This window comes from Haplochromis burtoni, unplaced genomic scaffold, assembly GCF_018398535.1.
Source record: "Haplochromis burtoni strain Fernald_Lab_line unplaced genomic scaffold, NCSU_Asbu1 Contig_139, whole genome shotgun sequence".
NCBI classification, from domain to species: Eukaryota; Metazoa; Chordata; class Actinopteri; order Cichliformes; family Cichlidae; genus Haplochromis; species Haplochromis burtoni.
In genome coordinates this window covers 531110-558581 of record NW_024582500.1, presented here as the reverse complement: position 1 = coordinate 558581, position 27472 = coordinate 531110, and the positions used below count along the sequence as shown (strand labels likewise).

Below are 27472 nucleotides of genomic sequence, written 5' to 3'. Positions count from 1 at the left end.
AGCACTGCATCAGAACTTCTTTTTTCCCTTACAAAAAAAACCCAGACCACTGGGAAGCATAATGTTTGGTTTATTAAAAAGAAGAAGCGGGTAAAGCTTGAAAAACTCTTGGAGATGAATCTCAGGGTCAGGGCGCCGTCTCACTGCAGAGTCTTCAGGCTGAATCCTCCTGTGGTTCCTGAGCGGAGAGAGATAGCAGAGAGAAAAAGACAGTAAATGTTAGACATGCCTGTGTAAGCTTAGCCAGGTAAATGCATTAGGAGATGATTTTTTTTATTACCCTGTAATACAGTATTAGTATGCCAACACACATATTTATTTAGCCTCTATGTAATATTTTCTTAGAGCCGCTGTCATATTTTAAACTTACCTTGTGTCTTCAGTCTCATTTGGTTCCTCGACGTTCTGTTGGCAGAGCAGAAATACAATACAGGTAACTGTCAACAAGACCACGAAGCCTAAAAACAGTGTTTACAAGACGTCTCAAATAAAAGTATTTTATTTATAACTATATATCACAAACACCGCTGCTTGTTTCCACGACTGCTGTGCAGTTATCGTTTTATCAGCTGACCAGACAAACACATGCCATCATATTACACATGCAGTACTGGCTAATATTAAATTTGGTCAACTCAGCAAAAAGCTATGGTTAAAAAATAATTTGCATTTAAAAGTAACTTGGAGCAACTAATTATGTGTTGCTAGCTTAATCTGGTGTCAATTAGCATGTCTAAAATCTACATCGATAATCCACTATAATATTTGTATTAGCTAGTTATATAGTCTTTTTTTAACATCTTACCTTTTAAAATGCTGATATAGCTCTATTGTGCAGATAGCATTCGTTACTAACTTAAGAGAACTATTGCAAGTGTTTGTGATTTGCCATTGGAATAGATCTGGAATTGAATTGGACCCAGTGTAGATGACAAGATTCCAATGTCCCAGTCTACATTGTCATGAAGTCTGGGTCCAGTCATGTAGACAGACTATTACTAGAGTAATGGGGTCTTGCCTAAGGGCGTGACATGGCTGATCAACCAATTACATTTGCCTCCTGATGTGCATGACTTTTCCATCTTTAGGCTGTAGGAATAATAATGTGTTGATGTGCTATAAGTGACTTTTTGCATCATAACTGAATCACAACCATTCAAACAATGGACACAGTTAAAAATTCAAAAACAAACAAAGATTAATAAATGAAATCTTTTTTTTAAATATGATAATCAAAAAGTTTTGAAATATTTCTTTTTTAAAAAGGACAAGAAAGTAGATTAGCCTGGTGTTTGCATGGCGTCCTAAATATCTGTAACCTATACTGACACATACAGTGGGGCAAAAAAGTATTTAGTCAGCCACCGATTGTGCAAGTTCCCCCACCTAAAATGATGACAGAGGTCAGTAATTTGCACCAGAGGTACACTTCAACTGTGAGAGACAGAATGTGAAAAAAAATCCATGAATCCACATGGTAGGATTTGTAAAGAATTTATTCGTAAATTAGGGTGGAAAATAAGTATTTGGTCACCTCAAACAAGGAAAATCTCTGGCTCTCACAGACCTGTAACGTCTTCTGTAAGAAGCTTTTCTGTCCCCCACTCGTTACCTGTATGAATGGCACCTGTTTGAACTCATCATCTGTATAAAAGACACCTGTCCACAGCCTCAAACAGTCAGACTCCAAACTCCGCCATGGCCAAGACCAAAGAGCTTTCGAAGGACACCAGGAAAAGTATTGTAGACCTGCACCAGACTGGGAAGAGTGAATCTACAATAGGCAAGCAGCTTGGTGTGAAAAAATCAACTGTGGGAGCAATCATCAGAAAATGGAAGACATACAAGACCACTGATAATCTCCCTCGATCTGGGGCTCCACGCAAGATCTCATCCCGTGGGGTCAAAATGATCATGAGAACGGTGAGCAAAGATCCCAGAACCACACGGGGGGACCTGGTGAATGACCTGCAGAGAGCTGGGACCAAAGTAACAAAGGTCACCATCAGTAACACACTACAACGGCAGGGAATCAAATCCCGCAGTGCCAGACGTGTTCCGCTGCTGAAGCCAGTGCATGTCCAGGCCCGTCTGAAGTTTGCCAGAGAGCACATGGATGATACAGCAGAGGATTGGGAGAATGTCATGTGGTCAGATGAAACCAAAGTAGAACTTTTTGGTATAAACTCAACTCGTCGTGTTTGGAGGAAGAAGAATACTGAGTTGCATCCCAAGAACACCATACCTACTGTGAAGCATGGGGGTGGAAACATCATGCTATGGGGCTGTTTTTCTGCCAAGGGGACAGGACGACTGATCCGTGTTAAGGACAGAATGAATGGGGCCATGTATCGTGAGATTTTGAGCCAAAACCTCCTTCCATCAGTGAGAACTTTGAAGATGAAACGAGGCTGGGTCTTCCAACATGACAATGATCCAAAACACACCGCCCGGGCAACAAAGGAGTGGCTCCGTAAGAAGCATTTGAAAGTCCTGGAGTGGCCTAGCCAGTCTCCAGACCTCAACCCCATAGAAAATCTGTGGCGGGAGTTGAAAGTCCGTGTTGCTCGGCGACAGCCCCAAAACATCACTGCTCTCGAGAAGATCTGCATGGAGGAATGGGCCAAAATACCAGCTACTGTGTGTGCAAACCTGGTAAAGACCTATAGTAAACGTTTGACCTCTGTTATTGCCAACAAAGGTTATGTTACAAAGTATTGAGTTGTATTTTTGTTATTGACCAAATACTTATTTTCCACCCTGATTTACGAATAAATTCTTTACAAATCCTACCATGTGGATTCATGGATTTTTTTTTCACATTCTGTCTCTCACAGTTGAAGTGTACCTCTGGTGCAAATTACTGACCTCTGTCATCATTTTAGGTGGGGGAACTTGCACAATCGGTGGCTGACTAAATACTTTTTTGCCCCACTGTACTTTTCTATTAAAAAGGTCAAATTAAAAAAAAAATGAGCATGAAACTAACTGCTAGCATGCTAGTCATCTACAAGTTACAACCTGTCCTACATGCAGCACCTGTTAGCTTGGCTGGTAAAACAGAGTTCATAAAAGAGGTTATTTAAGACACGCATTTGTACCAATGAGTCCAAGTACATATTAAAAAAAAAAGATTAGAACTGGTGAAATATAAACAAATCTACCGGATGTAGCAATCAACTGAAATAGCAGCAGCAAGTTTATATTTTAAAATAAAGTTAAAATTAAGCAATGTTTTTATTTAAACAAATGTACAAACGTAAAGGATAAAGTGTTAATGTCACATACCGTGTAAAAGATGGACGCAGCTACTGTGACGTCACCCATCCATCCATTCACTTCCGCTTATCCTTTTCAGGGTCGCGGGGGGCGCTGGAGCCTATCCCAGCTGTCATAGGGCGAGAGGCGGGGTACACCCTGGACAGGTCGCCAGTCTGTCGCAGGGCTAACACACAGGGACAGACAACCATTCGCACTCACATTCATTTGCACATTCACACCTAGTGACAATTTGGGTTAATCAATTAACCTATCCCCACAAGCTGCATGTCTTTGGACGGTGGGAGGAAGCCGGAGTACCCGGAGGGAACCCACGCAAACACGGGGAGAACATGCAAACTCCACACAGAAAGACCTGATGTTGGAATTGAACTCAGGACCTTCTTGCTGTGCGGCGTGACGTCACCCATTGTTTCCAAATTCCTGTTTGAAGCTTTGAGATGAGCATTTCTGTGGTTGCCATTGTGGCTGCAAAAAACTGGGTGTGACGAGAAGGAGTGTTTGACTGTGGATCCACATGCTTGTTGGTTAATGACAACTCATTAGCCAATAAATGTGCAGTTTCATACCTATATGGCCCAAAACGAGTGACTGAGCCAATGAACACGGCAGAAGAGTTGTTTCCAGAAGTGAAGACAGAAATCTGTTTTCCCGTAAACCTCCATAGGCCCAAAAGCATTTATGCAACCACAGCTATCATCGTCGGGTGACTTTCAGTTTTAAAGCAATTCAACTTTCTGACCAACTAATTTTAATCACTATAGAAAACTCTTCAGTATAGCGCTGTTCAGCAACTCAGAAAGCCAACTTCTTTGTCAGAAAATGCCCAATTTATTTTTCACAAGTTCACTCTAGAATTTGCTGAACAACAGGATTGAAACGCAGCTAGAGAGCAGAAAAAAGAGTGATAAAATGATGGTCACACAAGGAGAGAAACAGAGAAAGAAGAGAGGGAGCGGGTCATTAATGTCAGCTATGTAGCTTGCTCATCCTGCCAGCATCTAGCACGAAAAGGTCAGGTGGTGGAAATGAGACCGCCACTGTTCGACCACGCTTCATTTAGACAATGACCTATAACACTCTGATAATACTTGCCTTAAATCACTTCGCGTGGCCAGTTGTCTGCCTTGTCGGTGTGTGTGTTAGTGAGATTGCGCGTGCGTGCGTGTCCATCTGGCTTGCTAATGGGGGAAAAATACTGACACAGGCTGTCTGTGACAAGAGAGTTTCCATTGAACAAGTGCTGCCCTGCACCTGCACTGGATCTCTAGTGGGTATGGGAGAAAGACATCTCTCCAGTGTTTTGGTTGGGAAACGAAAGAGAACTCCAAGTGTGAAGGCTGCTGTTGCCAAGCCACTGTCAATCCCCGTTTTTGAGAATTAAATGTATTTCTCTACAAAATCTCTCAAAAGACGTGTATATTTAATAAAAAAGTGAATCAATCGTAGATGAAACAGACTTTTCTAGCATTTTAATGCAGTTGTTTAAAACAAACAAACAAACAAACAGATTTTCTACCGACTGAGTGCTGCTGGTGGCGTAATATGATTCAGATCAGTGTTTAGTTCCCTTTGCTAGCTTGTTTCTTTCTTTCTGGCTATGGTGGAAAACTCCTACTCTTCTTAGCACATTTTCACTACCAGCTGCTGATCAGTAGAAAACCATGACATCATTAGTGTGAGTGTACAATGCTGACAATATGCAAACTCACTCATAGCAGAGTGATTATTGGTCACAGAGTACATTATGCCTGTGAGGTCAAACAATATATCATATTTTTCACTCTACCTAGCACACCTTCATATGGGACTGCACAGGTAAGGTATTTAAGCAGAGACACTCTGGGATAGCTGATCGGTCAAAACCAATGAACAGCTGATCAGGCTAAAATATCTGCATCTGATCACAGATGTTCACCTACTCAGAAATATAATTATACGTCTTTATGATGCAGAACACAACAACTGATTGGTCCATTTGGCAGCAATATGCTGCTTGAACATCATATTTATTCCAGCAAAGGTTCTGCGAGGCTTTAATTCCCTCTCTGATACTAATGCTAATGGCAGCACAGCAGCCACCAATCTGCTAGTGTAGCATTCGCTACACTATGGCTACACTACTGGGTTTATATTAGACAGATGCTTAAGTTTCTATTCTATCTCTATATCCTTAATCACGTCATAAACCGTTCTTTTAACATGCTCTTTGTATTCAAAGTATTTCAATCGCTTCTACTTTGCAGTATTTCTTTAAGCAGTTTTTATTTTCTATTTACTGACTGTTTAATGGTCCATCGCTGCTTTGAATAATATCAGCGATGTAATTTGATGCCAAATCCCTTTGTATCGATGTGAGATCATCCAAGTAAGACATTTTCTCTCCTTGACCTATCCTGTACAAAGTCCATATCTTTCACTTTTATGTTTGCCATCCTCATAGGTGCAATTTTCCCAGGTCTGCCACAGTATGTTCTGCTCTCAGACCAGCCTCAGCTGGAATGGGCCACTCTGAAAATACCAAGATAACCAGACGAAGGCATTTCACAGAGCTACAAACCTGGAACCAAAACATTTTTAGGACACTAGCTTTTCGCTAAATCCCATCCATCCTTTTGTCCTGCTGCATCTGTAATGAAACCTTGCAGCTCTGCAGTGTGCAGCCCATATTTGTTGTAAGCAGTTTTTTTCCCCCCCTTCCCCTGTTTGCAGTGGTAGAACGCGCCAGCTGCATTAAGTGGGCCATTTATACGATGGGGGCAATTCATCTTACAAAGCCGTCTTATTAGACTGTCACTTACACAGTATGAACAGTGCCTTCAAAACACCCCAAGGGATTTATCTGTTATTTTACTGAGAGAGAAAGAAAACAACGCCTAATTGGACTGAGTCATCTTATCTTCTGCAGAATTGAAACAAAAGATTAAAAAAAAAAAAAGGATAAAAAAAGAAATCATAACTGTGCTTCTCAAGCATGAAGACGTTTGGTGCCGCTGCTACATTTGCACTAATATCCAAAAGAGACAGGTATCCATGTTTAAATGTTTGGGCCATGCAGATCGACTGAGCGACAGACAGTAAGGAGAGAGTGGGAGACGGAGAGGTGGAGGAGGAGTGATTGCCTGTCTGTGCTGTGAGGAAAGTAATCTCAGAGCAATCAAGAGGTGGGAGCGGCCGACAGCTCTGCGGTTTGCCTTCTAAAACCACAGGCAGGTTGAGGAAAATCATTAGGCGCCGCTCCTGACCCCATAGGTCACTTTTATTGGACAAACACAGTGCTTTGTAATACCCACGCTGCTGGAGACAGACTGGCAACAGCATGTAACTAAGAATCTGACTAAACAACAACAGGACAGATAAATGCCTTGAATAGTTTTTCTTTTCTAAAACAAATTACGTCATGCATACTAGCCAGTACACTCGTGCAGTTTTTGAAGGCAGTCTGATTTGTAGATTTAAGCTGTCAATATCGTCTGTCTCAGCGCAGGCTGCCTCCCTCGTGTTGAAACAAGAGCCGTGTGAGAGCGGTACTATCTGCCATAGGACTACTGGAACTACCTAACAAATCAAGTGAAGACATTAACGTAGTAACATGCGCCAGGTCACTGGGTCTAAACTCTAGGGTCAGAGTTAGGTGTAGGGCTTGGTTACCATCCGATCCCTCTTGTAGAATTGTTGCCTGCTTAAAACACCCAAATGTATTGTTTTAATAGAAAAGTTTCAAAATGTGAGACTTTATCTTCAAGACCCTGAAAATTTGTCTATGTAGTACGTGGCTAGAACAAAATCACAGGTTACAAGTGAGATGGTGGATTCAGAGGTCTATTTCATCATAGGTGGTAACCCTAACCCTGCAGGAACCGAACTTTACTTCTGAAGAAAGCCCAAACACGTGTGAGTCAGAATGACTCTTTATTCTATGATTAAAGTGACTTAGGAGCACAACTAAAAACTACTAAAGTGGCACAGATTTACTGTAGTGTTGGGGTTGTCGGTGATGCCAGCTTTAAGGTCAGAGGGTGTGGAGCCTTAAAATCAACTAAAGAGGGTGTTTGTAAGTCATTTGGTTTTAATTGGCTAACACCAACTAGTAAGACTTGATGCATGCTCAATCATCCAGGTAAGGAAATCCTGAAAAAGCTGATTTTGTTCGTCTGGATGTAGAGTTTTCAGTGGGAGAAACATTTCGTCAATTATAATCAGTACATTTGCATAATGACAACTGATCAACACTGACCAATGAAGAAACTGACCTCACAGCCGTTTGTTCCTTCAGTGGGCTGGTTTCAGTCATTGAGCAAATGTACTGTTTATAAGATTGGGGAAACCTGCAGTCAGCTGAGACTGAAGAAGTCACTTGACGAAACGTTTCTCCCACTGAAAACTCTACATCCACGTGAACAGAATCAACCTTTTCGGGACTAACTAGTACAGTACTGATCAGTCCCATTTTAACACTTCTATGATCAAGATTGGGCTTTTTTTCGTCCTTTTTTTTCTTAAAACCATGAAAAAACATGGTTAAAATGGCAGACTGCGGTAACTGCGGTAACTGCCTGGCAAGCTAACAGGTTTATAGATGACCCTCAACTCTCAGCCTGGCCTAATGCAGTCTGAAAGGAGATAGAGTCCTGCTGTGTAAGCTATTACATTATAAAGACTAATGTTTGTACCTTTTTCAATAAATTAATTTATGAACTGCTCATACTTATATATCTATACATACATACCGTGGGTGGGCAATTAATAAGCTGAACTTAGTTCTGTTCAATATTATTTTTATCTCTTTATAAACTGCTACTGTTAAGAGTAGATGTTGTAATTAGGCAATGAAAATGTGAAGTAGGTAAAAAAAAAGCAGTTTATCTTTTAAAACACATTCCCAAAAACAGAGTGAACAAAATCTCTTTTTGCTAAATTTCAAACTACTATTGCCAGTTTTCTTGTAGTTTAATTACTTTATCTGCAGTTTTTCCTTTTTTTTTCTTACTCAGTGGCAGAAATCCAGTTTTTTTTGTCATGAGTGATTTAAGAGCTCGGGAATGTCCTTACAAAACTGCTCTCAGGTCCCATACTCTTTTAACGCTTTGCCCAAGAGGAGCCACGTGACAGCTGTGTGCTAGTCCGCGTTACCATGTTCAGTCTGAAGCGCCTCCAAAAGTGAAACAAACTATCTGTGATTCAGTCCTTTCAACCTGATGAAGTTAACAACATGGTAAATTTTTAGGACTGACTTACACAACACCTCCTGACTTTCGATACAATCCAAAAATACCAATTTCAGTCACTTCAATTCAGTTCAGTCACTTGAAGGTATTATTTCCAGAAGTATTCTGGAAAAATACCCAACAATCAAACACCCCACAGAGCCCCACAGGAGAGGGGCCTGATGGCTGAAGGCTCTGCCTCCCATTCTACTTTTAGAAACTCTAACAACTACAAGTAACCCTGCAGTCTGACAGCAAAGTGCTTTATTAGGACAACATATATAGCAGTACTATCAGATCTTTAAGATAAGTTTGGGCCTGCCCCTTTATGTGAGGAGAAGGATTATAAATTTGATTGTGGCTCTAACAGGGAGCCAATGAAGAGAGGCCAATATGGGACAAATATCATCTCTTTCTTGGCGTTGTTAGTACCCTCTATTTTGGATTAAATTTAGGTTTTTTAGGGAATCTTTAGAACAACCTGATAATAATAAGAGTAGTTTCCAATGGCTTTTAATTTTAGAGAAACTGTGCAGATAAAAGAAAGTAGCTCTTCATATTTGGTCATCTTGGTTAAAAATGACTCCAAGATTTCTTACAGTGTTGGTGGAGGCCAAGGTATGCCATTCAGAGGCAAGTGTCTGGTTCGACGCAGTTTCTCTGATTTTTAAGGCACCAAGTACAGCTGTAGTTTTAAAAACTATGTCATCTGGGTTCAATGATAGATATAACTAGGTATCATTTAAATACCAATAAAAATAAATCTGAAAATTGAAAAGTAGATCATAAAACCTGACAGTTTGTCCCGGGATTTCAAGCATAAGGTTACTCAGCAGTCAGCTCTCCACAAACTAAGCACGCAGCACTACCTTTGACATCAGTAAATAAATACGTATTAGTCCAGTTTAAACAAAACAAAACAAAACAACAACTCTACATTGAAAACAAAAGAAAACAAAATTGTACTGTGACTTCACAAAATCACAAAAAAACAAAACCGTGATCTATTCTCTGATGACGAGTTTTGGTGGCTGAAATGGGAAACTGCATAATGTATACTTATTTATGCTCGAATCCTAATTTCCCATTGACATCACGCAGGACAACCAAAGTGCCAGATGTGGCCCAGGGACCGTACGATTCACAGGTCTGATACAGACCCACAAATAAGCAGCGACTGAAGGTGGCAGCCTTTGAGCATCCAAAGGGAAGAAACACAAACAAACACGGTGATGTCCATGACTTCTAGACTTCTGGCAGCAAATCACTTTTTATCAGTCTTAAAACAGACCTTATTTTTTTCAGCATGTTGGCTGAACCTCTAAAAATGGGAGATAATATATAAAAATGGCTGCAATTCCTAAACAGTTAATGCAATAACTTTGTCAAACCCCTTAAATTAAAGCTGAAAGTCTACAGATCGATCAAATGTTAATGCAGAAGTGAAACCCACAAGCACTGTGGCAGGGATTTAGCTATTAGCCAATCAGAAGAAAGTGTGCTTTCAGAAAGGGGGTGGCTTAAAGAGGGAGGAACTAAAATGGCTTATAAATTGCATGAGCCAGGTGTCCATCCAATTTATAAGCAACAGTTTAAGGTAAAAACGGATCCTTTTGAACTATGAATCATGCAAACCTACTCGAGAGGACTCCCTGGATAAAATATTAAGAGCTGGAGTTGAATAAGAAAGGTTCAGATAAGAAAATTAAAAGTGAGAAACCCCTTTTATTCATTTATCTGTGGAATCCAAACAACTATTATTTCAAAAATTACAATCAAGTGGCAAATTTAATACTGCAAAACACTGTGTTGGAATCTAAAAAGCTCACGTGGCTTTCCACTGAGCGTTGGGCAGCTTATAGGCTTGTGTTTCTCTTGTTTCCGTGTCTGTTATAAGACAAGGTGTTCTCATCACTTAAAACAGCCCTGTATCACTCTGCCTGTATGTTTAGGCTATTGCTTAAAGCTCTACAACTCCTGCACAGTACTGCAGGTAGACATGAGCTGTCTCCAGGGGAAAAAGTGCATGACTAAGGGGACGTAGGGGGCCAAGTTGGTATCCAGCGGTGTCTCTTTAGTGCTGCCATTTCTGATCGACTGTGAAGCTTTTATCGCTCCCCTTGAGTCAGTCTAAATAGAGGTGTTTTTATTTTTAAAAAAGGCTTTTTGCTCACCTTTAGTATAAAGTACAGAAGGCACTGCAGGGAAAAGAAAAGCTGCAGTGGAATTCAGTCCTAGACTGATGGGGTGGCACAGGTATCTGCAAAGATGGGAAATTAACCACTCGACAATCTGGGCACTAATAGATGTCAAATTGTAAGTGTGTGCGTGTGTCTCAAGAACAGGAATCAGCCAGGTTGTTGCACGCTGATCTCTGGATGTTAAAGGCTAATGGGGATTGATGGCTTGCCTGTTAAAACCTGAACGCTTTACTCCTTCCTGTGTTGAGTGTTCTAGAATAATGTTTTTGAAAAAAGCCCCGAGCTCAGTGTCACCCCTTTAATATGAACATCTACATGTTTTCAGAGGCAACACCCAGGTCACGGGCTTTTCTTAGACTCTGCTAGTCTGGCATTTTTTTAAAGCTCTTCATATTGCACACAGTGTAATTAGTTCTTTGTAATTAGTGCAATTTATTGCTTTGCGTATCCCTTTGAGACACGAGTACTTGAACACAGAGGTCTTAATTTGCAATATTACACACTGTGTAATTGGGAATTTGTTTCCTCACATCCCTCTGAGATTCACAGACATGTGCACATATAACCAGAGCGGACGGGGGAACGGCAGGTTGTGTTTCAGGGACGAGCTGGAGCATCTAGGGAGCTTGTGCCTTTCATGAAATTAGACCTCGGTCAACTTTATTAAAAGAAAAAAAAACAACAACACAAAAAAACAAAACAGCCAATCAGGAGCTCGTCAGTTGGTGCTGTACGCTGGTCCTCAAAGCCAGTGGAGATCAGCCAAGTTTTACTTACTGTAATATCTCCTGTAGCTTCATGGCGCAAAGTGCAGAAATAGTAATAAGAAGTAAGAATAATAATGCCTAGCCCCATATGGAATGAGCTATGGTGCCTTATTGGAGGTGGTGATATTAAACAGCATTATATGGGCAGGTGACAAGAAGGCACTAGCCAATTTCCCTAGATATGAAAAGAAGAAGATTGCATGTGGGATTACCCTGTGTGCGGTCAGGGGGGAGGCAGCCACCACCGCTAGCGTCGACGTCGCCTCTCTCTCCCACTGATTGTTTGCCTTTGAGCCACCGCTTGTCCTCTTCCTCTGCTTCTCCCACTCTCTGTTTGTCTTTGGGAGGCTCAGCCTCCTTCTCCTCCATCTCCCCCTCTTTGCTCTGTTTGCCTTTGCGTGATTTCTGAGGCCGGGCTTTTCCCCAGCTGAGCTCTGGCTCACTGTCGGAGCTGGAGAGAACGACACAAGCCTGGTCCCTCTGGGTTGCAGGGGGTAGCTGAGGCCTGGGTGGCTCTGAGCCAGCAGGGAGAGACAGAAAGAGAGAGAGATGAAGATTACTCTATTGGCTGAGCTGCACAGTGTAATCAGACTTTGAAGAGTTTCATTCCCGAGCAAGATATCCATCATCTGAAGAGTGTGACAGTGTGACAAAATGACTGCTGACATGAAAGTAAAACTCAATATGGCTCATTAGTGATGTTATTTGCCATCATAAGTTCTTCACTGACAAGTTTAGCGGGTGTGATGGTGTAAATGAGTCGACATAAGCAGGGGCGCAGAAGAATGTGTATATTTTCAAGCCTTTATTGTGGACCTATTATGCTCATTTCGAGCTCCTTATTTTTATTCTTGGACTTTCTTATCTTTGCATGATTCACATTTCAAAGTGATCCTTATTTATTGTTTACCGGGCCTCAGTGCAGCACCTCATTATATCCACTGTCTGAAACAAGCCATTTAAGCTTCTTCCTCAATACTTTTTTTTTTGCACAGAAACCCAATGGTCTGACTGATAACAGCTGACAAAAGCTGAAAAATAGTAAGTGTCATGATGTTAAGCAGACAGGTGTAATTTATTCACTTTCTTTTCCTTGGTTTCCCCCTAATAATAAACAGACAGTAATAATATAGCAGAAAAGGAATACAATTAAAAGCAATTATTTATTTGGCAGCAAATCACAACAACAGTTGCCTCAAGGTGGTTTCTATTGTATGGTAAAGACAATAACACCAGAGAAAACCCCAACAATCAGACAGTCTCCTATCAGGAAGTATTCGGAGACAGTGGGAAGGAAGAACTCCCTTTCAACAGGAAGATTCGGGCTCAGAGAGAGACAGCCATCTGCAAATCTGATGATACAGACATGAAAATACACAGAAGAAAAAACTGAATATTTGGACCTCCCTGACTTTTATTCTTTTGCCCTCATGAGATTAAAGTGAAATCCAAAGTAATCCTTTTTTATCTTAGAATGGGAATGGTGCAGCGTCTTAGTTCATCCTCTGTAGGGAGGAAGAACAGCAGCTGGGCGGGGCTTGTGTGCTCACAGCTGGACCTGTGTACTCGAAATGACCACAAAAGGCATGTCTGCTATTAGTGACATAATACTACTAATTAATAATAATACATGTGTATCATTATCACTGCACTAGTACATACATATACATTTTCTTTCCCCTCTTGCGTAGCTGTAACAAGTGAATTAAATAAAGTCGATGTCTATAAATCCAAGAGTAGGGAGAGAAAAAAAAACGCACAATAAGCCCCCTTTAAGTAGTAGATATTTAATCAAGGTGATGAATTTTAAGTGCACATAAGCAAATATATTCAAGTGTATGTCTTATTTGTATCTTCCTATTCTGAGTAGTTGCTTGATATACAATGACCATTTACAGGAAGTAAGCACTATCTGGGATACTTGAAGTCTTTGTTGCTCTGCAGCCCATCAGCTGTGATGCAGGAACTTACAGATGAACACCTGCCAGCCTCCTTTCACCAGCTACTGGATCCAAACAGCCAATATCGTTTTGCTGAGAGAGCAAATTACGTTCGTGTCACATTGTTTTGTTAATTGCTTGCCTGCATCATGTGCAATCAAACCTAAACAAAATAATTGTCAGCGATTACTGCATCTGTGGCGCGCACCAGCCGGGGTGCAGTGAGCAGTGTTCAAACAGCTGATAATGGCTGAATGCCAACGGCAGATCTCGCTTTAAAGAGTCAGCTTGAAGTCCGCCTATCAAACTTGTTTTGCAGCTCCGCTCTTAAACCATTCAAGCGATTTCCATTCATGCAGAATGTTGTAATTCTGTGAAGGTCAAGCAGAAATCTGAGCCACAAAAATGTTAATGAATGCAGGGATTATGTCATCGTCATTCGCAGACTTCACGTTATTTTAAATGGTACTTTCTGTGCTGCTGTTTATTAGGAAAGTAGAATTAACAGATGGATTAGCTGCTTAAAGAAAAGACCGTTATTATTTTTAGTCAAATGTAAATGTCACGGTCAGAACAGAACTTCTTAAAAAAAAAGTGTCATGCAATTTCTTACTTTTCTTAGTTAAACTTTAATCACATCTCTTCACAATATTTGTCAAACTTGAGGTGCGAAATGTAAGAAGACACTAAGTTGTGAGTCTTGAGGATGCAGAGGGCTAATTAGTGATCTTGCGTCTCTGTGGCTTGTTTCTTCAAAAGGCCATCCCATAGTCGGTTTCCTCAAATGCCATCTGAGTCTCTGGGCTCCTGGCCCCAGCGCTGCCCCTCTTCACTAACAAGCCGAGTAAGACCGCAGAGAGACGGCTCAATTTCTGTTAAGCTGTCCCTGCCGAAGAAGATGTTAACGGGAAAATCCTGCAGGGCTGTGCCTCCACTTTACCAGTCAATCCCCTTTATTCTCCCCGCCCATCAGGAGCCCATTATGTCTGTAGTAGTTTGATAAGGTTCCAACATCGAGTCTCAAATCTAAAATGCCATGCAAAAGGATTCCAAAAGCATGTGTTCTGGCATGTGAGCTAACAGATGTAGTTAAATAAAAACAGGAAATGCTTTGAATTCCTTCAGTTGGCAGGGCTCGGAAAAAACTGCAGCCAGTCACAGAAGACCCATCAAACAAAAAGAAAGTAGCTGGTTCACATGCTGTACAATATCAGGCAGTTAAAGACTCAGCTGGACTTTGTTGTTAAATTCTGTAATTTGATATAAAAATAAATAAAAAAATCAGCACATGGTTTGAGTGCTAGCTGAGAGGTACAGAGAGCCAGGAGATAACCAAATTGCCCTCTCCCTGTGTACATCTCTCACAGTAGGTGCTGAGAGACAAATTGCTGGTCTACCAGTGAAAGAGCTGAAGGACTGAACCATGCCCACGCTCTAGGTCTAAAAAAAAAAGCTGCAAGCACAGGAAGTCTACTAATTCACCTTGAAAATAGTTCAACAGAAGCTGCCTGGTTGTTTCCTGGTGCCAAAACAGCTATAGGAGACGATACAGACGAACCCACCGGAGACATAAACCCTGTCACAAGAAGGAGGTAATAATCCCTGACAGTTTGATTAAAACCAGGACTGGATTACTGACGATACAGCACTACAGCGATTCAATTTGTATGCAATTAATATGACATGTTATTGTTTAGCACCTGGAATTAGGTAAATTCCCATCTCTGTCAGACAGAACAGAACATTTAATGGATTAAAAAAGCCAAATGCCAACTTCAACATCACCAAAACATACATAAACATAAAAAACACAAACGTTAGGGGCTAATCTAACTGCTTTTAAATCAAATAAATTCAAATAAATGTAATTTTATTCATACAGCACCAAATTACAACAACAGTCACCTTAAAGAAATTAATATTTTAAGGTAAAAACCCTACAATACTACAGAGAAAAACCCAGCAATCACACAACCCCCTATTAGCAAGCATTTGGCAACAGTGGGAAGGAAAAACTCCCTTTTAACAGGAAGAATGGGCGCTGCCATCAGCGGTGATTGGCTGGAGGAGAGGAAGACAAAGCAAAACTGACTAAGCTTTTATCATAAGCTACCTGGCACCACAGGCTTAAATGGTTGGTGTCTATAGGACTATTACATGTGTTGGAAAGAGTGATGTATCCGTCTTCCTCACCAGGGTCTTGTCAATTTGTAAGACTAGGTTTTGTTTTAGCTGCAAGCTAAACAGGCAAATATATAATTTTCTCACATATTTAGCCTGTCAACAATTGAGCTGGGGGTGTTAATTACCGAACACTTGCTAGCTAGAGCTCAAAAGGGGCTAAATGAAAAAGTACTCTTTTAGCAAAAAACGCAGGCTTTAAACTAGAGCAACTAAAAATGGGCTCCATGTATGAATATGTAGAATACTGAAAGTAGAAGCTTTCTGCTATTTCTTTGTATTCTATTGTAGTCAAAGTACTACTAACCAATCAAATTTGAGCACCTGAGTTTCGCACAAGACTCCATGTGGACAGGAAAAGATGGACTCCAAAATTTGATGAAACAATGGGTTAACATTAGACAAAATTTTAGCTTTTAATTACCTTGTCTTTTTAAAATTTAGCTGGATTTGTAAGAAGTTGGAGGGAACTGGAAGTCTGGATATCCACTCCTTACAGGGAGACCTCCACAGGGGCCACTGAGCCTGGTTCTGCTGGAGGTTTCTTCTTGTTAAAAGACAGTTTTTCCTTCCCACTGTTGCCAAGTGCTTGCTCAGAGTGTGTTGTTTGATTGTTGGGGTTCTCTGTATTACTTAAGGGGTCTTTTCCTCACAATATAACAGGCCTGTGGTTGTGATTTGGTGGTATATAAATAAGACTGAATTGAATTGATTTGTTTTAAGTTACAGGCACAGCACACCTAAGAAGTACAGCCGGTACAGCTCATAATCACTATGTGCTGCCCTTTGGCAAGCTTTTGGAAGTTAGTCATTCATAAAGTAGGCTTCTAGGAAGGGAGGGCTTAAAGAGAGAGCAGCTGAAACGACTTTTAAAACAGAAGAACAAAGAAGTTGCACTGAGTTGATATAAAGTTGATATAAAAAGGGATTCTTTTAAACTGTCAATTATGCAAAACGAGTCTAGATGAGCCCGGGAATGAGAATCTAGAGCTGAAAATCTACCATTAAATGTACCCTTTAAAATCTATAGTGACACTGATTATTTTGGTTGTGAAACTTAAAAGTGACAAACTTTCCCATTTTCAGCAGTAAATCTGCCACTGCAGCGTGATGTGCTAGAATATAAGAATTGACAGATGTAACCACAACAGCTAAAGAAACACACGGCTCTGCAAAGGGTGGTAGCCAGGTTTTAAGCTCCCGTTTCTCCTGCTTCCCACATCTAGCATCAATACTTTCCACTGAACAATAGAAAAAACCCTTGAAATCTTATTCCTTCTTACTTCATGCATCTCCTTCTGTTACTTTCCGCTACATTTTATTCTGGTCCAAACGCCTCACGGTAAAACAGACCAATATCCCTTCTGTTTGCTCGCTGCTCTTCCTCTACAGCTGCTGGCTTGTTGTATTTTTGCCATTCTGTGAAAATACAGAGCGGAAGCCAAATGCCTCGGATACATCTTTGCCTTTACTTTAAATACAAAGCCCTGACGTCCTTGTATCATGTGTCAGTATTCTGTGATTCATAGCGTCCTGGCTTTCTTTATAGTCATTGTGAAAAATTGTTGCTCTTGAAGAGATAGCATTTCTCATGTCACACTACAGGCTTCAGCCTGATTATTTTCTTACATTTCCACGAGCTGTGGATTGCAGTGCCAAGTTGAGAGATATCTTCATAAATACAGTTGTTATTTTTCCGCGCAGTCTGTCATTTACAAATTTAGCAGGTTGTTAAATTCCCTGTCTAGCAAGCTGACACGGCCTGCTGCTGTGAATGCAGAGCGGCGCTTGTGACAAAGAAGAGAGTGTGATTGCTGAATAGTTATCAAGCATCTGCTGCAGCTGAGCATGAAATGGGGGCTGAATTTTGTTAAAAAAGAAAAATGTGTGGGTGGGTGTTTTTATGCTGCTCAAAAGCTGAGGTACTGCTTGTTTGTTCTGTGTCTGTTTTAAGTGCACCGGCTTCACTTCCAGTGGACCGAGCCGCAAACAGACCTTCAGCCAATATTTACTGTGTGCTTACAGTCACTATAGAGCTTATATTATAATACAGAGACTTCAGAGTCATTAATGCAGTGTCAACCTTTTTCTTTAAACACACGCAGGGCTATAGTGTTAGGACTATATCGATGTCAACATTTTACAGAGTCCTAAAGGATGCTAAACTAGTTAGGTAACCTTAGATTTATGTAGAACGTAATCTACGGGAAGCGTGTTTCTAAAGTTTATCAGTCAGCCAAATGTTATCACCCATAATAGACTGTAGGTAAAAGATGGACAACAATGTTGCCATTTGTTTGAAAACTTCGACTTTGGTATTTTGGCTTTCATTCTCTTGGAGCAAGGACAGCGTGTAGCAGGAATATGTTTGAAAACAGGGGACTGTGTAGCCACGCCCCAACTCATACTCACCTTTATTATCTATTTTACCTGCAGTGGGTCCATAATTCACAAAATACAGCAAAAAATAAAACAAAACCTGTGGAATGATTTGACTGAGGTCATAAAGCAGGTGAGAAGTAGCATCATTTTGCCATAGCCTTCCATACAATCAGATTTCATTTTGTAACCAGAGGAGTCGCCCCCTGCTGGCCATTAGAAAGTATGGTGAGCTCTGGCCTTTTTCAGAGGCTGTGTCTTATCATAAACAATCTATGGTGTCCTCCTGGGACTTTCTTTGTCCGCCATGGTTCCAAAATGTAAAACCTGGAAAAGGCATAGATTGAATAAATGCGACACATCGTATTTAACAAATCCTGTTAACCCTGTAACGCCAAGAGTATCTCAATAAACACTGCAGTTTCAAAGATGTTAATTTTTTTGCAATTATTTTACGGTTTAGGCATTACAAGGTTAACGGTACTTTTAAACTTAGTGAAACATCTAGCTTAGCTGTTCTCAAAGCCAACCGACTCCAGCTCCATATTTAGCTCACGAACACGAGGCTGACATCAATCATCACCTGTCTTTTGGTAAAAGCGCCAACAAGTGTGTCCCCCCCACCTCTTTTCTTCTTCCCCAAATTCTCAAATGTTTTCAGAGTGAAGGTGAATAAAAGCAAACACCCTCACTGGAGCAAAAAGGCTTTTCATGGTAGATGTGCTCTTTATAATTACTGTTCTCCAACTAATAATTTAGATTTCATCATCAAGCCTGAAAGGCTTTATTTGACAGTATTGTACTCTGCTACCTCATCGAGCTGGCAGTCTGGAAGGCCAGAGGTTATGCTCATGTGGAATTACTTTTTTATGAGTCGTCTGGATACATAACTACTCTGACACTGAGATTAAACTGTGTCATTCATCAGTGTGCATTTTGCTCTGTTTTAAACATTTTAATAATTTTCTGAAGTACCATAGTTAAAAACATGAATTGATTAAAATTGACCTGCTGTGCTCATTTTTAACTTCTCAGTTTTATTCTTGGACTACAGTAGCTTTTCATGATTGATACATCAAAATAATCTTTTTTCATTGTGCTGGTCTTTGTTGATACTCTGTGTTGGTTCGCCTTAAACCTGCTCTTTTTGACTCGCTGCTCTTGGCTGTGTGCCTGCAACGACCATATTAGGGATGTCCACCCTCTTGGGCATCATATAGATCCAAGAGTAGAAAAAAAGTGTATAACTGGGATTACTTTGCACAGAGTCTGACCTCATTATTTAACAGGATATATGTGGCATCAAATAAGGAGAAGAGTAATACGCCTCCTCTAAGTGCATCAAATAAAGTGTGTGATCAGGCAGTGCAGTCTGTCTTTATAAAGCAATCGGTAAATGCTACCTTAACCTGCCGTAAACTAGGTTTTTTTTGACTAATGACTTATCTTTAGCTCATGCTCATATAAGGCTTTATTCAGCCAGTGGAGTACTAAAAGTATTAAACTCATGTTACCTAAACATTACAGCTGTGAACTACATTCAAGTTTGGGGATTTTATTTTTTTTTAAATCATCTCTCAAACTGATTTGATGCATCTCAGACATCTAAAGAGCATGGACCTGCAGTCTGCCAGGTCATAACGACTTCCCTCCCCTCTTCTTTGCAAGATACAATCATAGGCTGTCAGAGATATCAGCTCGAGCCAGCTCAACTTTTCCCAACTTTGTGTGAGACGTTTGCAGCAATAGTAGGCGCCTGTTCGCTCTCTCTCTCAGCTTGACAGGTGAGAATTATACTGTGTCCTTGTCATCTGCAGAGAGGGAGAGGAGAGGGAGACAGACAATATTCTCTGAGCAGTGCTATTTCAGACTCTGGGAAGTCTGCCTCCATCTTTTGCTATCTCGCATCTCCATCTGGTGAAATCTGTAATGCTGTTCAAAAGTATTATGTCAACAGACTGCCACGATTGATATTGACAGGAAGGAAAATAAAGCAATGAATGGATTTCAGCTTCAGGTGCTTCATTTTAGACATGAGATGATGGAAGCGCGTGCGTTTCCTTAATAAAATTCAGTTTGATTTGCAATCAGGTTTGTGAATTTAATTAAAAACAAAAATAAACAACAGCAAAATAAAGAGAAAGATGGAGAAGAAGAAGAAGAGGGCCACACAGGCAGACGCAAACAGCAGGTTGGGGGTGGGATTGGTGAGAGGAGGGGGGGGATCGGATAATTGGATATTATTTGTTCCTTACTCTTACCTGAGCTGACAGCAGAGGTAGAGCGCGGGCACTCACACATCTCGCAGTACGGCAACAGGCTGCTGTTGGAGTAGGTGCAGGCCCCGCAATTCCACACGGATGCAGGATCAGGCTCAGACGGCTGAGACGTTAGGGAGACCGCGCTGGCAGGTCTGCCTGCGCTGATCCCCCCCGCAGACGACCTCCGCTTCCCCCCAAATCGAGACGTGGGGCTCCGGTTGGGCTGCGGTGTTCGCAGCCTTTTCAGCTGGGGCGAGAAATCCCGATCGGGCGTTTTGGAGGTTTGGGAGCATGACTCCTCGTTCCCCTCCTCGCTGTTTTCTAAGTATACCCGGATGCCAGCTGGCGTGGCAGCCGTCTCTGAGGAGATGGAGGGACTTTCTTCATCTTCTGTTCTCTTCCTCTTCGTCTTGCCAGCTTGCGGGGAGAAGAAGGAACGGATGTCGTGCTGCTTTTCTTTCTCAAACTAAAGCAAAAAATATAAAATAAATAATGAATAAAAATACAAGCTCAAGTCGGTTTTTGTCTCTGTAGCACCCAATTTTCAATCCACCTGTAAAGTGACAAAGCATCCCTGAATCAAATCCTCCTTTTGTTTTCACCATCAAAGGCAGTCATTTGCATACAGCAACACCATGGTAACGCACGCAACGATGATCAGAAACCCCATTTAATTCTTTACACATCAGTAATGTAAAAATACAATGCTACAAATACAAAATGTTCTAATGTTGATCACAAATTTTGTGCAGCTCTTTCAGTTTTTCATAATTCATAAATCCATCACACTATAAAGTGTCTTCATTTTTCGTCTCGAGTCATCACAGTCATTAAATAATGATCCTAACAGTACCATGTGTCTCTTCTTAAAAAAAACAAGCGTTACACATTTTACCAATTTGGCTGCGACATTAAAACCACCGACAAGTGAAATTGAAACATTCTAAGATGTGACACAACACCCTGTTTCCACCAACTGGAGCAGATTTTAGTCGCCAACAGTCAGAGAGGAGTGCAGAGCTAACAGCTAAGGACATAATTGCTGGTAATGAGCGGACAACCTTACAAATGAACAACAAAGAGCAGCAAATAGCTGCTCATAATGTGATTTTTCCAGAGACTGTTCCTCCGAATGTTTCACAATAAAAGAAGAAAAAGAAGAGGAAGGGTTTCTGATGTGAAACTGAGACAGAAAGTGTGAGCGGCAGATAACAAAAGAACCTCCTCTCTGGACTTACTGGTTCATGTTTGCAAGATATTCCAGTATGAAATGGCCTTAAATGGTAAACTTGTTCAGCCTCTGACTGAAAAATTAAATGAATTTGAACTTTTTTAGGGATACAACCTTTACACCCCACACACTACTTGACTAGGCGTGAGCGTAGCTGGAGCTGGATTTGTTGCAGCGGGATTCCCCGGTGGCCGTGGCCTATTTCAGAAGGATTACGGACCTTGTCGCACTGCAAACACTTTTCAGGACCTTGACAAAGAGTTCAAGGTGCTGACTTGGCCTAGATCTGAATGTGGTGGATGTCTCTGTGAGGATGTCCCCATCTCGCAACATGCAGGACTTTAAGGATCTGCTGCTTAATGTCTGGGCTCCAGAGGACAAAGGTCAAAGGTCTCCAGGAGTCTGCACTTTAACAGCTCAGAGTTTGTGTGGCAGTGAAAGCCTACACAATATTCAAAGTGTGGTTTCAATGTTGTGGCTGATCAGTAGTGTGAAACGTTTCCACGTCTGTGTGCATGCTTTTGTTTTCTTTTACATTCGTACAATAATCACAGTAAACATGAAAATCTGCGCCCAGGCCGCATTCGTCCAATTCTTCTGACTACACACAAAGTTGAACAGCTTTCTACACTCAGTTTCAAATGACAATGCCGCAACAAGAACTCCTTATGCAGCGATTTAGTTATCGCCACCCGGACCACAGCTCTCGAGCTCCCAAGGTCCTCATGCAGATTTATTTATGATGGCAACGAGAAAAAGCAACTTTCTTTTCTCATATATCACATTATGCTTTGCTATGGAGCTACAGAGCCAGTGGTGGCATAGAGAAATGAGGAACAAACCAAACAGTAAGTGTGATGACTTTATATGAAATTAGACTCATTTATTATGAAAGCTCCTGTGGCTTTATACTCGATGGCTCGGCATGTCAGAGCTAATTTAAAGAGAGAAAGAAATAGATGTCTGTTGAAGATTTCCTGCTGACTCACATGAGTAAAGAAGACGTCGGTTTTGGCATTTCCTGTGCTTCCCTCCAGCGGCAGCACCATCTCACTTGGCGTCCACGCGTTGGCAAAGTTGAGGAACTCCCATTTGTCCTTGTCGCCCTCGTCGGCCTTCAGATATTCCTTTCTTCCATTTAGAGTGCTGCCAGTCACCTTTTCCTGAAACACAAGGGACCTTATGTTGTACCTTCACTTCACACTTAGGTCCACAAATTTATGAACAGTGACACATTTTTTTGTTGTTTTTTTTGTTTTTTTTACAGTTTTGCTTCTTTACACCACAAGAATACATTTTAAACTAGAAAAATTTGCATTTCCTGCGAAAATGCAGTGTGGATGCTTAAAGCTGAAGCTGTATGCAAAAAGTAGCTGAAAAAGCTGAAAAGTTGCAGAAATTGTAAAAACGTTTTATTTAAAATGTATTCTTGTGTAAAGAAGCAAAACTGTAAAAAAAACAAAAAAAACAACAAAAAAATGTGTCACTGTTCATAAATTTGTGGACCTAAGTGTGAAGTGAAGGTACAACATAAGGTCCCTTGTGTTTCAGGAAAAGGTGACTGGCAGCACTCTAAATGGAAGAAAGGAATATCTGAAGGCCGACGAGGGCGACAAGGACAAATGGGAGTTCCTCAACTTTGCCAACGCGTGGACGCCAAGTGAGATGGTGCTGCCGCTGGAGGGAAGCACAGGAAATGCCAAAACCGACGTCTTCTTTACTCATGTGAGTCAGCAGGAAATCTTCAACAGACATCTATTTCTTTCTCTCTTTAAATTAGCTCTGACATGCCGAGCCATCGAGTATAAAGCCACAGGAGCTTTCATAATAAATGAGTCTAATTTCATATAAAGTCATCACACTTACTGTTTGGTTTGTTCCTCATTTCTCTATGCCACCACTGGCTCTGTAGCTCCATAGCAAAGCATAATGTGATATATGAGAAAAGAAAGTTGCTTTTTCTCGTTGCCATCATAAATAAATCTGCATGAGGACCTTGGGAGCTCGAGAGCTGTGGTCCGGGTGGCGATAACTAAATCGCTGCATAAGGAGTTCTTGTTGCGGCATTGTCATTTGAAACTGAGTGTAGAAAGCTGTTCAACTTTGTGTGTAGTCAGAAGAATTGGACGAATGCGGCCTGGGCGCAGATTTTCATGTTTACTGTGATTATTGTACGAATGTAAAAGAAAACAAAAGCATGCACACAGACGTGGAAACGTTTCACACTACTGATCAGCCACAACATTGAAACCACACTTTGAATATTGTGTAGGCTTTCACTGCCACACAAACTCTGAGCTGTTAAAGTGCAGACTCCTGGAGACCTTTGACCTTTGTCCTCTGGAGCCCAGACATTAAGCAGCAGATCCTTAAAGTCCTGCATGTTGCGAGATGGGGACATCCTCACAGAGACATCCACCACATTCAGATCTAGGCCAAGTCAGCACCTTGAACTCTTTGTCAAGGTCCTGAAAAGTGTTTGCAGTGCGACAAGGTCCGTAATCCTTCTGAAATAGGCCACGGCCACCGGGGAATCCCGCTGCAACAAATCCAGCTCCAGCTACGCTCACGCCTAGTCAAGTAGTGTGTGGGGTGTAAAGGTTGTATCCCTAAAAAAGTTCAAATTCATTTAATTTTTCAGTCAGAGGCTGAACAAGTTTACCATTTAAGGCCATTTCATACTGGAATATCTTGCAAACATGAACCAGTAAGTCCAGAGAGGAGGTTCTTTTGTTATCTGCCGCTCACACTTTCTGTCTCAGTTTCACATCAGAAACCCTTCCTCTTCTTTTTCTTCTTTTATTGTGAAACATTCGGAGGAACAGTCTCTGGAAAAATCACATTATGAGCAGCTATTTGCTGCTCTTTGTTGTTCATTTGTAAGGTTGTCCGCTCATTACCAGCAATTATGTCCTTAGCTGTTAGCTCTGCACTCCTCTCTGACTGTTGGCGACTAAAATCTGCTCCAGTTGGTGGAAACAGGGTGTTGTGTCACATCTTAGAATGTTTCAATTTCACTTGTCGGTGGTTTTAATGTCGCAGCCAAATTGGTAAAATGTGTAACGCTTGTTTTTTTTAAGAAGAGACACATGGTACTGTTAGGATCATTATTTAATGACTGTGATGACTCGAGACGAAAAATGAAGACACTTTATAGTGTGATGGATTTATGAATTATGAAAAACTGAAAGAGCTGCACAAAATTTGTGATCAACATTAGAACATTTTGTATTTGTAGCATTGTATTTTTACATTACTGATGTGTAAAGAATTAAATGGGGTTTCTGATCATCGTTGCGTGCGTTACCATGGTGTTGCTGTATGCAAATGACTGCCTTTGATGGTGAAAACAAAAGGAGGATTTGATTCAGGGATGCTTTGTCACTTTACAGGTGGATTGAAAATTGGGTGCTACAGAGACAAAAACCGACTTGAGCTTGTATTTTTATTCATTATTTATTTTATATTTTTTGCTTTAGTTTGAGAAAGAAAAGCAGCACGACATCCGTTCCTTCTTCTCCCCGCAAGCTGGCAAGACGAAGAGGAAGAGAACAGAAGATGAAGAAAGTCCCTCCATCTCCTCAGAGACGGCTGCCACGCCAGCTGGCATCCGGGTATACTTAGAAAACAGCGAGGAGGGGAACGAGGAGTCATGCTCCCAAACCTCCAAAACGCCCGATCGGGATTTCTCGCCCCAGCTGAAAAGGCTGCGAACACCGCAGCCCAACCGGAGCCCCACGTCTCGATTTGGGGGGAAGCGGAGGTCGTCTGCGGGGGGGATCAGCGCAGGCAGACCTGCCAGCGCGGTCTCCCTAACGTCTCAGCCGTCTGAGCCTGATCCTGCATCCGTGTGGAATTGCGGGGCCTGCACCTACTCCAACAGCAGCCTGTTGCCGTACTGCGAGATGTGTGAGTGCCCGCGCTCTACCTCTGCTGTCAGCTCAGGTAAGAGTAAGGAACAAATAATATCCAATTATCCGATCCCCCCCCTCCTCTCACCAATCCCACCCCCAACCTGCTGTTTGCGTCTGCCTGTGTGGCCCTCTTCTTCTTCTTCTCCATCTTTCTCTTTATTTTGCTGTTGTTTATTTTTGTTTTTAATTAAATTCACAAACCTGATTGCAAATCAAACTGAATTTTATTAAGGAAACGCACGCGCTTCCATCATCTCATGTCTAAAATGAAGCACCTGAAGCTGAAATCCATTCATTGCTTTATTTTCCTTCCTGTCAATATCAATCGTGGCAGTCTGTTGACATAATACTTTTGAACAGCATTACAGATTTCACCAGATGGAGATGCGAGATAGCAAAAGATGGAGGCAGACTTCCCAGAGTCTGAAATAGCACTGCTCAGAGAATATTGTCTGTCTCCCTCTCCTCTCCCTCTCTGCAGATGACAAGGACACAGTATAATTCTCACCTGTCAAGCTGAGAGAGAGAGCGAACAGGCGCCTACTATTGCTGCAAACGTCTCACACAAAGTTGGGAAAAGTTGAGCTGGCTCGAGCTGATATCTCTGACAGCCTATGATTGTATCTTGCAAAGAAGAGGGGAGGGAAGTCGTTATGACCTGGCAGACTGCAGGTCCATGCTCTTTAGATGTCTGAGATGCATCAAATCAGTTTGAGAGATGATTTAAAAAAAAATAAAATCCCCAAACTTGAATGTAGTTCACAGCTGTAATGTTTAGGTAACATGAGTTTAATACTTTTAGTACTCCACTGGCTGAATAAAGCCTTATATGAGCATGAGCTAAAGATAAGTCATTAGTCAAAAAAAACCTAGTTTACGGCAGGTTAAGGTAGCATTTACCGATTGCTTTATAAAGACAGACTGCACTGCCTGATCACACACTTTATTTGATGCACTTAGAGGAGGCGTATTACTCTTCTCCTTATTTGATGCCACATATATCCTGTTAAATAATGAGGTCAGACTCTGTGCAAAGTAATCCCAGTTATACACTTTTTTTCTACTCTTGGATCTATATGATGCCCAAGAGGGTGGACATCCCTAATATGGTCGTTGCAGGCACACAGCCAAGAGCAGCGAGTCAAAAAGAGCAGGTTTAAGGCGAACCAACACAGAGTATCAACAAAGACCAGCACAATGAAAAAAGATTATTTTGATGTATCAATCATGAAAAGCTACTGTAGTCCAAGAATAAAACTGAGAAGTTAAAAATGAGCACAGCAGGTCAATTTTAATCAATTCATGTTTTTAACTATGGTACTTCAGAAAATTATTAAAATGTTTAAAACAGAGCAAAATGCACACTGATGAATGACACAGTTTAATCTCAGTGTCAGAGTAGTTATGTATCCAGACGACTCATAAAAAAGTAATTCCACATGAGCATAACCTCTGGCCTTCCAGACTGCCAGCTCGATGAGGTAGCAGAGTACAATACTGTCAAATAAAGCCTTTCAGGCTTGATGATGAAATCTAAATTATTAGTTGGAGAACAGTAATTATAAAGAGCACATCTACCATGAAAAGCCTTTTTGCTCCAGTGAGGGTGTTTGCTTTTATTCACCTTCACTCTGAAAACATTTGAGAATTTGGGGAAGAAGAAAAGAGGTGGGGGGGACACACTTGTTGGCGCTTTTACCAAAAGACAGGTGATGATTGATGTCAGCCTCGTGTTCGTGAGCTAAATATGGAGCTGGAGTCGGTTGGCTTTGAGAACAGCTAAGCTAGATGTTTCACTAAGTTTAAAAGTACCGTTAACCTTGTAATGCCTAAACCGTAAAATAATTGCAAAAAAATTAACATCTTTGAAACTGCAGTGTTTATTGAGATACTCTTGGCGTTACAGGGTTAACAGGATTTGTTAAATACGATGTGTCGCATTTATTCAATCTATGCCTTTTCCAGGTTTTACATTTTGGAACCATGGCGGACAAAGAAAGTCCCAGGAGGACACCATAGATTGTTTATGATAAGACACAGCCTCTGAAAAAGGCCAGAGCTCACCATACTTTCTAATGGCCAGCAGGGGGCGACTCCTCTGTCTCTTTTTTT

The 27472-nt window shown here is 41.2% G+C and overlaps 2 protein-coding genes across 9 annotated transcripts in view; one reads left to right on the top strand and one right to left on the bottom strand.

Moving 5' to 3' along the window:
* The window catches only part of zranb3 (zinc finger, RAN-binding domain containing 3), a 143815-nt gene that overhangs the window by 51750 nt on the left and 64593 nt on the right, over positions 1 to 27472 (bottom strand). For all 7 annotated transcript variants that reach the window (XM_005933920.3, XM_005933919.3, XM_005933923.3 and 4 more), the window contains exons 12-14: positions 22436 to 22609; positions 20216 to 20681; positions 11667 to 11969 (exon numbers count right to left, since the gene is read on the bottom strand). In XM_005933920.3, the coding sequence (XP_005933982.1) occupies positions 11667 to 11969; positions 20216 to 20681; positions 22436 to 22609 (943 nt within the window). The remainder of the gene's footprint in view (positions 1 to 11666; positions 11970 to 20215; positions 20682 to 22435; positions 22610 to 27472) is intronic.
* LOC121815132 (DNA annealing helicase and endonuclease ZRANB3-like) lies at positions 22918 to 27435 on the top strand. Of its 2 annotated transcripts, XM_042224507.1 has the most exons (3): positions 22923 to 23171; positions 24926 to 25391; positions 25842 to 27435. In XM_042224507.1, exons 1-3 carry the CDS (start codon positions 23112 to 23114, stop codon positions 25859 to 25861), a joined length of 546 nt encoding a protein of 181 aa, XP_042080441.1. In that variant the 5' UTR covers positions 22923 to 23111; the 3' UTR covers positions 25862 to 27435. The 2 variants fall into 2 exon arrangements, with proteins under 2 accessions (XP_042080440.1, XP_042080441.1); XM_042224506.1 differs by having other exon boundaries at positions 22918 to 23171; positions 24926 to 27435.

Bases quoted from the DNA above. Each gene is read 5' to 3' on its own strand.
- LOC121815132 (XM_042224506.1), top strand. From the start codon at position 23,112: ATGGTGCTGCCGCTGGAGGGAAGCACAGGAAATGCCAAAACCGACGTC. The intron at 23,172-24,925 runs GTGAGTCAGCAG...TTTTTGCTTTAG, and splicing joins CCGACGTCTTCTTTACTCAT to TTTGAGAAAGAAAAGCAGCA.